The 14,552-nt window shown below is 33.9% G+C and overlaps 1 protein-coding gene across 9 annotated transcripts in view; it reads right to left on the bottom strand.

Moving 5' to 3' along the window:
* LOC118188745 (uncharacterized) overlaps positions 1–14,552 on the bottom strand; it is a 320,917-nt gene that overhangs the window by 78,367 nt on the left and 227,998 nt on the right. For all 9 annotated transcript variants that reach the window (XM_085821267.1, XM_085821270.1, XM_085821271.1 and 6 more), the window contains 3 exons: positions 6,068–6,224; positions 3,563–3,946; positions 267–387 (listed from right to left, as the gene is read on the bottom strand). In XM_085821267.1, the coding sequence (XP_085677393.1) occupies positions 267–387; positions 3,563–3,946; positions 6,068–6,224 (662 nt within the window). The remainder of the gene's footprint in view (positions 1–266; positions 388–3,562; positions 3,947–6,067; positions 6,225–14,552) is intronic.

The raw sequence follows: 14,552 nt of genomic DNA, 5'->3' as shown, positions 1-14,552 counted from the left end.
TGCTTCATTATTTCATAAATCACAATTTCATATTTTTAATTTAAAAAAAAAATTATGCCATCTTGCTAGATTTAAACTGATGATCTAATTCCCGGAAAAATCTCACATCCGGAATCGCTGAAGTCCTGACAAATCCAGATCTCGGAGTTTGTACTGCATTTTCATCATCAGAGGAAATGTTTTTTGATCCTACAGTTCATTGCTGTCCTTTTATTTGAACTTGGAAATTTTAAAGGAAGCTACAAGAAGAAATAAATAATGCTTACCTTCGGAAAGAGCGTCTACAATAATCTGACCGTCATCTTCTTTGCAAAGGAAAGCAAATCCAAGATCTTCATTTCTATCATTCAAATGTATCTTTACTGCTACTTCTATTCCTGAAGATTTCTATCAAAGATTTAGGAATAAAAATTATTTAAACAATCACAACTAACTTATACTAACTCCTAGTATTTAATTTTTTATATAAGAAAAAATAATTATTATTTTTCATATGATAAAAGCTAACAAATGAACTACTGAAAAAGCATTTCAAGGCTCAAATAATTTCCAGATGACATTGGAAGGCATGCATTTAAGATGAAACATTATATCCATTATAATTATGACAATACAAATAATGTTTATAATTTAGTTGTATTACAGTAGCTACAATAAATATATTAAAATGATTTTAACATACAACTAGGGCGGCGGAAAGCTGTGATTTTTACTCATGAAGACTAGGTATGAAGAAAAAAACAACCACGTACAAACACTGGTAATGGCCATCTTAAGAGACGGAAAATTCAGTGCTAGTGTTTATTATGTTCCCAGAAATACTGATAACTTTCAGAAGTGATCATCTCAGTGGCTTGGCATTTAATGTATTTTGAATATGAAGATTGACAATACAATTTGAAGACTTTAATATGCACAAAAATGATTAAAAAGCTCCAACGACTTTATGAATAAAGAAAAGGAAGTCAAAATGACCTTATCATTACAAACTACTTTTTTAACCTGATGGATGTCATTAAAATAAACACAGTTTAAGCCATTTTATCTTGAAAAGAGTACAAGGCCAACAAAATAGATTATTTCCATTTTGCATATCACTAACAATTTTGAAATTATGTCATATTTATTACACTTTAAATTAAAGAGGTATAATGTTTTGTGCTTGTATAAATGACAACATGCAGATCTATCTTTGGCCATTATTTTTTGTGTTTCTGAAAATTTATTACCACAAAAAACATGATAGACAAACCACCAAAGACCATAGGTTTGGAACACTTAAGTTGTCCTAAAATGGTATCACAGGCTGTTTGAACATGCTCCATAATAATTTTTTGTAATGATTGCCTACTTAATAACACATTTCATAACCTCAATCCTTCAAACGAACTCCAACTCCCCTTGGCATGGATGCCAGAAGTTTTTGGTAGATGACCAGAGACATATTGTACCAAATGTCTATGCAGCGGTCATGCATAGACATTTCATGTCAAGACATGGTGGTGTTTGAGCTCTGAGCTGCCGCTCCATGACATCCCACATCTGCTTTTTCAGGCTAAAATATGTCGAGTTAGGTAGCCAGTTACGTATGCTCCTCGAATCACTTCAACACAATTCAAGCCTTGTGACATAGGGAGTTGTCCTGATGGAAGATTCCATTTCCAGTTGGGAAGACAGACGCCATGTAAGGGTGCAACTGATCTACAGTTATGCTCAGATAATCCACAGCTTCCATGGTCAGTTCTACCACAACTAAGGGTTCCATTAGCCGCCCATGAGAATATCCCCCCCAAAGCATAATACTGCCTGTGTATGACCTGCTGTATGGGGGCAAATGTTTGCCTGGAAGATGGCGTACCCTGAGTTTGCTAAAAGATCTCGAGCCGTAGAGAAAACCTGCTGGAAACTATCTTCATAATTGATTACAGATGCTCATCAGCCAAACGAACACTTTTATTAAACTTCGTAATTTTCAACTGTGAAAAAAAAACTGTTCACATATACCCCAAACAAAGTCATAACTCTTATTGCAAAAATTTGTATCTGAGGATATTTACCTTTTGACAAATACAAATAAAAGTTAATCAGATCAGTATCTTCAGATCTTCTATCACACTGTAAATTAATTAATTCAATTTGTAGATTTTTTTTCTGGTCTGTTATTCATATCTGCCTTTAATATAATGAAAATAATTTAAATTCTGTCTCCAAAACATTAAATTCCTTAAATCTGTCTTCAAATCCTTGCAATTATAATGCTGTTTTTCTAGCATATCCTTCAGGTTTTTTACTTGTAATAACAGGGCGAGATTTAAAACAGAGACTGGAATTTAAAAGCTTTAACAGAAGCATACATGTCAGTGATATGTTTATGCTAACCTCGCAGCTCTTTATTCAGAATACTTTGTAGAGACATTAGGTATTTTTTGAAAGCAGGAAAGATGAAAAATGAGTAACGCCTTCACAGGGAATCGAAACACGGACCTCTGGAACACGTGCCCAGCATGCAGACCACCACACCATGAAGACATGCCAAGAAGGCATGAGAAATACCTTATATACCTCCCTTTTCAAAGGGCAACTGGGATTTTTAGGGGACCCAATCGTCAAATCCTGGGTGTGGAGAATCATCCTCTACCACCCTTTCAGTTTTGGGCGTCACTGAGGCATTAGGTATTTTTTGAAAGCAGGAAAGATGGAAAATTAGCAATGGAGTACAGGCTTCACTACATTTTTAACAATTCCATGCAATTTCCATTGTTTTATTATATCAAAAATAATTTAAACACTTTACATAAAGGACACTTTTTTTTATTTTGAACACATTTTACAATCTTTAGAAAAGATAAATTATTATATTTCTAACAGGCCATTAACTTATCGCAGCTTGCCATGTTTCCCACACAATGGAAATAATGGAAGTACTAATATAACTAAACAAGTAAAAATTTCCAAATGCAGATGACAATTCTTTGAATATAATTGCATTTAACCCTTTGACATACAAATAAAATGCACGTCCGAAGACTACCATTTAATTTGGCTCGACTGTGGAAACTCATAAGCAAGCTCAGAAACACAACATTTTATTTTCAAATTTACATCGCCATATAATAATATAATGCACAGTGTTGGCAAAAGATAGTTCTTGATGTCTTAGAGATGTCATCTACAATGACACGTGAATTGAATGATGTCTCCCGGACATTGTTTTATGTCAAGGGGTTAAGACAAAAAATTGTAACAAGAAACACTATCTAGCAAAACATCTGAGCAAAAATTTCATGAGTCTGAATTGTTATGGGAGTTACTGATTAACAGTTTTTGAACAATATTTTTTTTATTATTATTATAAGGAACTTTTTGATATTTTTTTCACCAGAAGCAAGTTTTGAAATAGAGAAAAAATAATACATTAGAAGAAAATTTGAAGTTTGTATTTCATGATAAGATCTATGCAAATAAATTTCAAAAATACAAGTGTCTGAAAACAAATGTGAACCACCATAAAGTACTTTAATTACACTAATAAATGTGTGCAAAAGATAAATAAATTGTTTACCATATTTGGTAAAGAACTGCTTGTACTCATCTGCAGAGATTTCGAATTGTACTCATCTAATAAATTTACATCATCCAGAGTCAGACCTGAAATCCGTGGTGATTCACAATCCATGCTGCTAGCACTATCTTGACTGAAATCAGAACCGCTGTCTGGAGTATCTCCGGCTTTGTGACTGCTGCTTATGCTTTCTAATCCAGAGTCAATAAAAGTACCTTCTTTCTGAGAAGCAGAGAAACGACTAGTTTTAAGGTCTGAGAGCGTGTTATATTCATTATTGCAGCTATCTTTTACTGAACTATTATGGCAGTGGCCATTTGTTTTGCTGGATAAATTCTGAGTATCATTCTGATCATCATTTTGAGCAGTTCTTTTAAGACCAACCTGAAAATATCAGAAACACAAAAATAATTATAATAAAGTGATTAATTAAATTAAAATAAAGTACTCACTAAGACTCAAACATTAAATAAGTAATCTAAATTAATCTATAAGCGATGATCTCCAAACTTTTTGTATTGCAGATGAAAGTAACTGTAGTAATTATAGAAAAAGAAAATAATAAGTTGCACTCCATAAAATTAAACAAAGACAGTGGTTCCTTTTAGATGTTCAGAAGTATCCTTTCTCTCCAAAGGTACAGCACTTTACTTCCCAATGTCTTCGTGTGCATAGGCCTCAAAACTGATGCATTTATTATGTTGAGCTCTCGAGATGCATGTGAAACCAGCAGAATGAGAGAACCTCTAACTCGCATTATACACGATCATTCAATCAATACACTGGCAAGTAACTGTAAACTTACTTCTTTGGCATACTCCCAAATATCAATTTGCATACCCTATTTTGGAGACTACTGTTCTATTTCCTTAATTTTTAAGTTTATTAAACTGTAAGGTTTTATACAGTAAACCTTAATAAAATAATAATAAAATTTAAAAAAAACTCATGAGGAATATAAACATTCCAATTGACTTTTCATTAATCAAGTTCATTAAAAACATTAAAGTGTAACATTTTATGCCTAATACACTACACCTAATTAAAAATACTCTTATGCTCTTATTCATACTACAGAATTCATTTTGAGCATTCAAGAACACTGAGAAATATAAATATTCCAATAAACCTTTTAGCACCCATTTTAAAAAACAAGAATGCAAAATATGTATCTATATTAATGCTTTAAAATATTAATTGATTAATCGACACTGGTTATCTTTAATTAAAAGAAAATCACAAAAGTTATGATTACTTAAAAAGTTACATGTAGAACTTAATGAAACTCACCCACAGCATACAACACACAATAAGATATAAAATAACATGAAAAGAAATTACCAAATTATTATGGTATTAGAGAAATTAGCATATGTATAAAATCGGATGTGCAGTTTCTTATAGGAAAATTATTTTCAATAGGGAATGTGATCTCTCCTAGAAGCAATACAATACACACAGCAATGTGCAATGCCGTCAGTTATGCAGTATATCAGTTCCATAGGATAAGCATCAAGGATGTCATCTCTATAGGCCTGAGCATTCAAGGTTCCATGTGGAAAGACATGGAGGTCTGTGTGTCCATCCAAACAGATACCACCCCAAACACGGCCTATGCATCTCTTTCATGCCTCCTTATGCATCTCTTTCATGGATATGGATAATAAGGGTTCCAGGTTCTCTCCAAATCAAATAATGCCTACTATCGTTTTGATTCAACATCTACTGCCTTACCTGGACTCATCCATTAAGAGAACAGCCCTCCACTGATCAGCAGTCCAGTGAACATGTTGATGTGCCCATCTCAAACATCCCCTTCCACGACATGACATGAGCAGCACACAAATCGCTGGTCACCTCGTGTACAGACCTCATTTATGAAGCCTTCTATGCAAGGTTGAGATTGAGACCAACCTTCCAGGTGCTGCAGCAAGGGAGGATCTGTGTTGAATCTATTCTTTCATGAACATAAAAACAAATACTGGTCAGCAGTACTCATCATAGCGATTGGCCATCCTTCTTGGCTTAACTTCCTGGATGGCGACTCTGTGGTATAAAAAAATTGTTGCCAAAGTCTATGAACCACAGAAGGACTCGCATTTAGCTATCTGGCCACTTCTGTCTGACTTTGTCCTGCCTCTAGTCTCCCAATAGCTCTCCATCGCAAACTTGCAATTTTATGCTCCTCACAGGTGACGTATTTCTATCGCAGCCCCACTAATTTGAATTTTGCTTTGTTCAGCAATTCTTATTTGACTATGGATTGGCTTATATTTGAATAAGTTATCGCAATTTTTGAGATTTTTCCTTAATTTTTGGAAACCCCCTGCAGTTAAGCAAAGTGTATAGAGTACATATATATATAAGTATGCATATGCATATGTGCAATAATTATTGGAAATTATACATTACTTCAATACATTAAAAATTGTTTTATACAAATTATAAGAATAATTTTTATAAACTGAAAGCTAATGATTTCATTTAAAGAATCACATTACTTACACTTTCGTCTTCACTATTAACATTACTGCTTTCCTCAGATCCAGCAGAGAAATTACTATTTGAGGAATTTTTGTTGTTATTGTTTTCCATTTCCCAATTCTGTAACTCTAAAGGACTTGATATAAGGCACAAACTCAGAGTTCTTCCTCTGTGAGCTCTAGTAAAATTAATAATATATATGAAAAATTATTAGATACATGGCTTACACAATGTAAGAAATACAAATCACTAACTATATTTATAATTTGGACAGTATAAACAAAAATAAGGTACACTGTGCAAAAGAAAAAAAAAAGGGGTTACAGTTCTATATCTTCCGTTCTACTGGGCCGATTAACGAAATTTAAATTGTTTTTCATGTCTCGAAAGCGCGACTTAATATATATTAGATTTATATATAGCATCATTCTAACATAGGTATTTTTACACAAAATCGGACTTTTTCTGAAATAACGTGCCATTTTTTTCCATATTTCGATTCTATAACTCAAATTATGCCAGACTACCAAGTTTTGTAAAAATCCCACGAGTAGTTTTTAAAAAATTAGCTCTCAAAATTTTAGTTAGTCCATGTTAATTGAATTTGGTATATATTTAATAATACCTCATTTTTTATTAAACTTCTTTTTTCTTCCTTTAATATTTCGAAATTTAGGTTCATTCCAAATAAAATTCACCCATTTTTTTTATAATTTATTTTTTAAATTTGTATTTTTAAATATTTTTTATAAATTTTTCGAAAAAACTTTTGAATAAAACCTATAAAATTTTTACCATCATCTTAAATTAGGTGTATTTCTAAGTATACCTGCAAAAAATTAGACTTTTTTAATCAAAATTTTCTAAGATATACATGAATCTACATATTTGCGCATTTTGAAATTTGACGTCTTTTTTTGAGCGATAATAACCCTAAAATGTGGTTTATGGATTGTGTTATAGTGAACTGCCACAGCCATTTTTATCCTTAAATTTCAAATAAATTTTTACAGAGAATTAATTATATGAAATTTTTCCTCTCAATGATGCACAATAAATATTTATTAATACCGTATGAAAAGCTATTTTTTAAATTTAGAGATGATATTATTCAAATTTTAAACTTTTTTTTTAAATTTCTTTCTTTCTTTCTTTCTTTTTTCTTTTTTTTTTTTTTTTTTTAATATATATAAATATTTTGAAACAGTAAATTTTTACCTTCTGCTACTTTAGCTTCATTTACGAGGGTTGGAACTTTAATAGTGGCAACTATTTATTTACAAGGAATACAAAAGTGATTCATGTCACCATGTTTTACAGTCCTTCAATATAGTCGCCAGCATTGTGTACAACCCGTTTCCAAGGATGTTTAAGTCGCAGAATACCTGTAGCAGCACCTGTTTTGTTGATAGTTTGAATGGACCGGTCTACTGCCACAAGAATCTCAGGAACAGTTTGGAAGCAAGTGCCACGAAGTGGTTCCTTCATCTTAGGAATTAAGTCACAGTCACAAGGGCTTAGATCTGAGGAGTATGGTGGATGGTAAAGCACTTTCCAGCCCCATCGCTTGAACAAATCAGTCACAGCTTGCGCTGCATGCGGCCGAGCATTGTCATGCAAAATGAGAGGAGCATTCTGCAGAAAGTGTCGCCGTTTTTTTATCAAAGCTGGTCGGAGATTGTGCTCCAAAAATGAGCAGTAATACTGCACAGTGACGGTCTGCTGTGGGGGAACGGTGTGCATTAGGATGACACCATCACAGTCGTACACGAGAATCACCATAACTTTCACACTGCTGGGGTTCTGACGAAATTTCGAACGTCGTGATGACGCCATTCGTTTGATTGGCGTTTCAGTTCTGGGTACGATCAGGCCCAAGTCTCATTCAGCGTAATGATACAGCGTAAAAAAGCATCTCCTTCGCGCTCATAGCGCTCCAGGTGGGTTCGGGCAGCATCGTATCGTAGCCATTTCTGCATTTCCGTCAATTGATGTGGAACCCATCGTGAAGCAATTTTTCTCATGGACAGACGTTTTTTCAGAATGTGCAGCACAGTCATATGCGCTAATCCTGTTTGTCCGGCCAGCTGACGAATCGTTTGGCGGTGATCACTGTCCATTAGTGCGGCAACAGCTTGCACGTCTGTATCGCTGACACTCGAGCGACCTGCCCGCAGCATGTCTGCCACGTTTTGCCGTCCTTCAATGAATGCTTTCACCCATCTTGCTACGGTTCTGTAAGGCAATGCAGATTCCCCACAAGCCTCTTGAAGCCCTTGATAACACTGTCGTGCTGTACGACCTCTGGCACATTCAATTTTATCCAACATCGTTGTTCTTGTTTTGAAAACATCCTGACAGCACTTACTTTAGACCACGAGCTAATACAAGGATCCATTCTTGGCGTCACTCCGCATGCACGTGACGTAGGCAGGACGAGTCTTTTTGCTGAGAGGTAAGGTAGGTATGTAATTTACATGTGGCATACGCGATATTCTTTGGTTTTTTTGCGTAGCGTTTTTTCAGCTGTGTTGCCACTATTAAAGTTCCAACCCTCATAAATTGAACTGTCTAAAACTGACAAAAGTTCGTTTGATGTCTATTTTCACAATGTTTTTACGCAAACAAGACATTAACACTTTGGGCCATGTCCTAGCTTTAAAAGACATATATATGAACATAAATTTTTACATTAATCCTCTTAGAAAAAATGTCTTAAGTAGTAATTTTCTCTCGTGTTGTAGACTGTATAAAAACATCTTCTTTAATATAGAAATATTCAGGCTTAAAAACTAAATAATATGATTAAGATTTTTCGCACCTGATATAAGAATTGGGTCACCCAGTGGTACAAGATAAGCGTTGCTGGAGCAGTTTATTTCTCCGTCATTTATAACAAAAATCTTTTAATTCAAATATTTATCCTTTGGACTTTGCTTTAAATTTTATTTATAGTTAAAATGTCTAGATGCTGTCTTCAGCTGAAACGCATTTAATGCAAATGATATTTCAAAAAATTTGACAAGAATGCAAAATTTATGGAAGTCAACCAATCTAAAAATTTTAATTTTCTTGTGTCAGCACTGAAAACAAATGTAGAAGGAAATTAGAGAGAAAGCAAAAATTTAAAGGGTAATCTACTTCAAGGAAGTTGGGTGTTCAAAGAGAAAACAGTTGGACGTGTACACCAGCAAATAGCAGCAATCGAGTTTGTGCTAACGAAAAAGACAAAAATGATATCCCAGATTAAAGTGAAGAGTGACTGGTTTTCGACTATATGGTTGTCTAAATTTAAATTACTTCATAAACCATCATTTCGTATCATAAAAGGAGCATAACATGATTTCTCCGTCGAATTATTTGAAGATTCAGGAATTTATCCAGTGATGTATGTGGGTATCACCTAAGGATGTTTTCCCTCTTGATGAAATCAGTCTTTCCATTTATCTCATGCCTTCAAAATGCTTAGCCTCTAAAAACTGATAACGGCTCTGACCAAATACTGATGAAATGGATTGAATTGGATTGTTAAGTTATGAAAAAGCAGGGCTATTTGCCTACAAGGAAGATGCCTTCATGAAGAACTTTCTAAGGAAAACCAGCTGGTATGCACATTACACATGAGAAAAAATACGAAAACGCCCATGCAACCAGCTCCTTTGCCGGGATTTGAACCCCGGAGCGAGCTACCAGTGTTCAGCGACTTTACCGCTTGGCCGTTGCTGGGTCTTTATGGAATGGAAGGTGATAAATTTATTTAAAATTAATGTCAGAAATACCAAGATGTTTAGAAAAGTTGGATGCTTTTTAATATACTTGCAGAATGCCTGAAGACAAAGAACATGCCATTAAGGGAAGAAAATAAGTTTTTGCATAAAATTTAGTATTCTTTTTTTTTTTTTTTTTTAATTTAAAACTTTTTAATCATATGATGTTTGATTCTTGCGATTTCAAAAATAAAATATTTGACTAAAATATGAATAACATTTTAAGAAACTAAATCTGGGATGATAAAATTGTGTAAAGCAATAAGCACAGTGATAAAGCTGTTTAAAGCAATGTATGCAAGTCATCCTAGGTTAAAATGTCGGTTATACATCTCTCTTATTTATATATCCTTTATGAATGGAACACTGAAAGGCGTTTTAACTGTGTTTTACTGTATTTTCTCTTTTAATATGTGTAGTTTTCAAATGCATCATGGTCTGGGTCACAAAGTATTCTTCCAAAAGAAATGCAATTCAAATAAATAAAGTCAAATTCTGGAAAACTTATAGTAATAAATATATATTTGAAATGCTCAGTTCAAATGAATAAACAGAAAATTTTAAAACAATTATCTGAAAAAACAATGCAACACAAAGAATTAAGATAAAAGTCTAAAAATTTAAAAATTACCTAAAATAATAACTATGACAAAAAATAAATTATAAAGAAAACTATTTGAAAAAATAAATGATGCACCTTTTATTTAAACTACGCAGTTCGAATGGGTAAACAAAAATTTTTAAAACAGTTATTCGAAAGAAAGCATGAAACTTAAAATTAAATTCGAAAAAGAAAAAATTATTTAAAATAATAATTATAATTAAAAATATAGTATTGTTACAAAATGTACAGGCAAGGTAAGATAGCTTCCCCACAAAGCAACTTTAGGGTTGCCATAAAATGCTAAGGAAGACAGTGTTGCCACATTTGGCAAGAAATCGCCTAGTTGGCGACAAAATTGGCGGTATGCCATGGACTGATGGAGAACCTTCTGGAAAAAATTCTTACCGGTTTAGCCCAGAATGTTCTCGAACACAAGCCGAAAGCTATATAAACCCTGCTGGTCCACAGTCAGTTAGTATCAAGTGTGTGTGCCTCGTCTAGCGAGCTGATAGTCAGTCATTGAGCGAGTGTCTGAAAGTCTAGCGCTGAGTGCATCGAGAGAGTCTTTTAGTGTAACGCGAGTTAGTGCATCGTCGAGTTTTGTCTTAGACTGTGCCGAGTCCAGAGCTATATTCTTGTGTATCGTCGAGTGCATTGCATGGAGAGTCTCGAGAGTACGTGGAGTTACGAGAACAACCAAGCAGAGTTGGGAGCTGTACTCAGGTGCTTTGCAGTGAAGCTGTCTCCACCATTATTGCCTGACAGTGTGAAGGCTGTGTCGCTGATTGTGTCAGTGTGTTTATAACAGTTTGATGACTGTAACGTGATTTTGGAGCTGTCCTGATTAATATTGGCTAAATAAAGTGTGTTTCGATACTTCATCAAGTGTCGTCCTTATTCACTCCAAATCCACACGAACCCCATACGAACATGAAGGAAGAAAATAACGTAACACTATAAAGAGCAGTATTTGAAAAAAGGAATGATATTGACTTTTTTTTTCTGCTCACGTACGATGTAAAAATGGAAAGGAAAATAGGTTGCCATGTATTAAGAAGTTCGCCAAGTAAACTATTATTGACGCAAACTGAAAAAAAAAAAAAAAAAAAAAGCACCAACATAAACTTGTGAATTTCTCTGTAAATTTCGGGCCCACCAGCGGCCAAGCGGTAAAGTCGCTGAACACTGGTAGTTCGGTCCAAGGTTCAAATCCCACGAATGGGCTGGCTGCATGGGCGTTTTCATGGTTTTCCCCATGTGTAACGTGTATACGAGCCAGTTTCCCTTAGAAAGTCCTCCCTCCCCTTAGGGAGATAGCCTAGTATGCTTTGCCATAATTAAATAAACCAAACCGTAAATTTCGCACCAAATTTTATAAAATTCCATAATTAGGCATAATTTGAGTCGTAGAATCGAAATATGGAAAAAATTGCTGTTATTTCATAAAAAGTACGATTTTGTATCAAAATTACCTATGTTAGAACAAAGCTATATATAAATCTAATATATATCCTAAGGCATGCTTTCGAGACATGAAAAATGCAATTTGAATTTCGTCAATCGGCCCAGTAGAAAGGGAGATATAGAACTGTCCCCCCCTTTTTTTTGTGTGTGTGTGTGTGTGTGTGTGTGCAGTGTACATATGAATTATCCTGCTGACATTGAAAGGTGGTTACCATCAAGCAATAAATGTTGGCAGAGATCCTACCAAAAAGTTGCACCACCTTCTCCTATGAAATTTGGAAAGCTGTACCACCTTCTCCTATGAAATTTGGAAAGCTGTACCACCTTCTCCTATGAAATTTGGAAAGCTGCACCAACTGCATCCTTGGCACCTATTTAATAAGAGGCTTTTGCCCATTTGTACTATTTTGTTAAGCTCTCTGATTTTACCAGAATACCAGAAGTTCTGTTTAAAATGTTGTGAGCATAAATTTCCCATATGTTTTCCAAATTCTCCCCATTCTTATCTATTACTGTTTTATCAGCCATATTCAGCTCATTAATGCATGTAGCCATGTTTATTAATGCACTTTTTTGACAACAGGATCCACATCTTTGAAAATGATCCACTGTTTGCTGTTCTGTGAGGGGCAAGTCCCAAATTTTAACCTTTCTTGATCCCCAACCCCCAAAAAATGCAAAGGAAAAAACACAGCAATAGCAGTTAACTTATATCCTTATTCATAGAAGCAAAAGATTATTGTGAACTAAGCGAGTGCCATCAAACAAAAATGCAGACACTATGACTGCATTGTCAAGTCATGCTTATCCATAACTGGTGGTAAAGCAAGCTACTTGGCATTATTTTCATGGTCCATGGAATGACATGGAAATATCAGAAATAAATTTCAGTAAAAATTTTAATATATTTATTCCTATTTCAAAGGAAATTTTGAAATTAAACATTTGTTTCAGATCCTATTCTTGCAGACAAAAAAGAACAGACAAAGTACTTTATGCAGCAGAAATTATTAACTTAAAATTTTTTTATTAAAATTATTATTAAACACAACTTTTTAACTACAAATAAATGCAATACAGAAAAAACAGTATCTTTTCTTCACTGAGATATGTAATCTCAAAATATTCACAGGGCAAAAACATAGGAAGAACATTAATAATCACAAACATTAGATATTACACATATAATGTTTAATACTTCTGCTTTATTGAATTCAATGGAATTGTTCAATGGTAATTCCCTAATTTTGTTTTTTCTTCCACAGAAGAGCAGAACATGATCAGCATGAAATTTTACTTAGGCTGAAGAATTACCAAAACTTGTCTTTATAATTAATGATTTTCTATTATCCTCACTAACAAAATATTCCACTGAAATGATATATATCAATACACAGTATAGTTCATCAGGTACCTTCTTATTAGGGAAAGTTATCCCCCATTTTAATTTGTCACCTCTTATTTATAATATGCACCAATTCAATTTTTTTATACTGCAAGTTTACCATTTTATAAGCCAACTGACAACATTTAAAATAAACTGTATTCTTTAAAAATTAATTGGCAAAATATTTACACTAATTAATAAATACCATACTTCCTGTTGCATTTCCCCCCTTTTTTATTAATTTGGTACTTACGTATTAACGCACCCAGGCCAAAATTCGCATAAATTTGCCAAATTTGGCGACCCTACTTACGGCAACCCTACGTGTTATACGTAGTTTCGTAAAAAGAATTTCTTTGTAAAAAGAAAAAATAACACTGGGTGTGTACTACCACAGCAATGGGTTTTCAGCGGAATTTGCCGAGAAAAGAAGGAGACTTCTTTGGTTACTGTACCTAACAGAAGCGCCGTTACCCTCATGGAAAAAATTTGCGAAAATATCAAAGAAGGAAGCATCATTTATTCGGATTGCTGGAAAGGATACAATACAAGTAAGTTCGAAAATGCTGGATTTCTGCATGGAATTGTTAATCACAAATATAACTTTGTGGATCCCAACACGGGCGTTCACACACAACATGTAGAGCGCATGTGGGGCTCAGCCAAATGGCGCAACAAAAAACAGAGAGGAACAGCCCGTCATCATCTTGACTCATACCTTATCGAATTTATATGGCACCAAGCTCAAGCTGTTAATGGCGAAGACGGTTTTCAATCAGTGCTAAAAGCAATAGCCAAAAGATTTCCGCCGAAAAAATAATTCTGCAACTTATTCAAATTCGAAACCGGAAGGGTTCAATTGCTATTTTATATTTTAAAAGAAAACAATATAAAAAACTGTATTAAAAATTATCTGTAATTAATAAATGTACATTTCCTTTCTATTCATACTTTTTTACTCAAACTTACAAATCACGCCAATATGGTTGCGATAATACGTAAGTACCATTAATTCTATATACAAAATTCCCTTCCACCTAAAAAATGTACCAAAAAGTAGCAGCACTAATAGATAATATGTATGTAGTGTTAATGCATAATAATAATGCCTTGGCAAATACATAAAAATATAAAAGTACATGGGCAAAACAGAAACTGTGATACACTCAGCCTGGAGGAGGGGGAAAATTTTTTTTTCAATCAATCCCAAAAGAGAAAAGCTGGAAAATGTTTTCATATAAAAATTAATGTATGTACAAAATGAATTATTGCAATAAGTTCTGA

This window comes from Stegodyphus dumicola, chromosome 7 (assembly GCF_044657685.1).
Source record: "Stegodyphus dumicola isolate Sdum_Otavi_A_Nest chromosome 7, ASM4465768v1".
Classification (NCBI taxonomy): domain Eukaryota; kingdom Metazoa; phylum Arthropoda; class Arachnida; order Araneae; family Eresidae; genus Stegodyphus; species Stegodyphus dumicola.
This window is presented reverse-complemented; position numbering and strand designations above follow the sequence as displayed.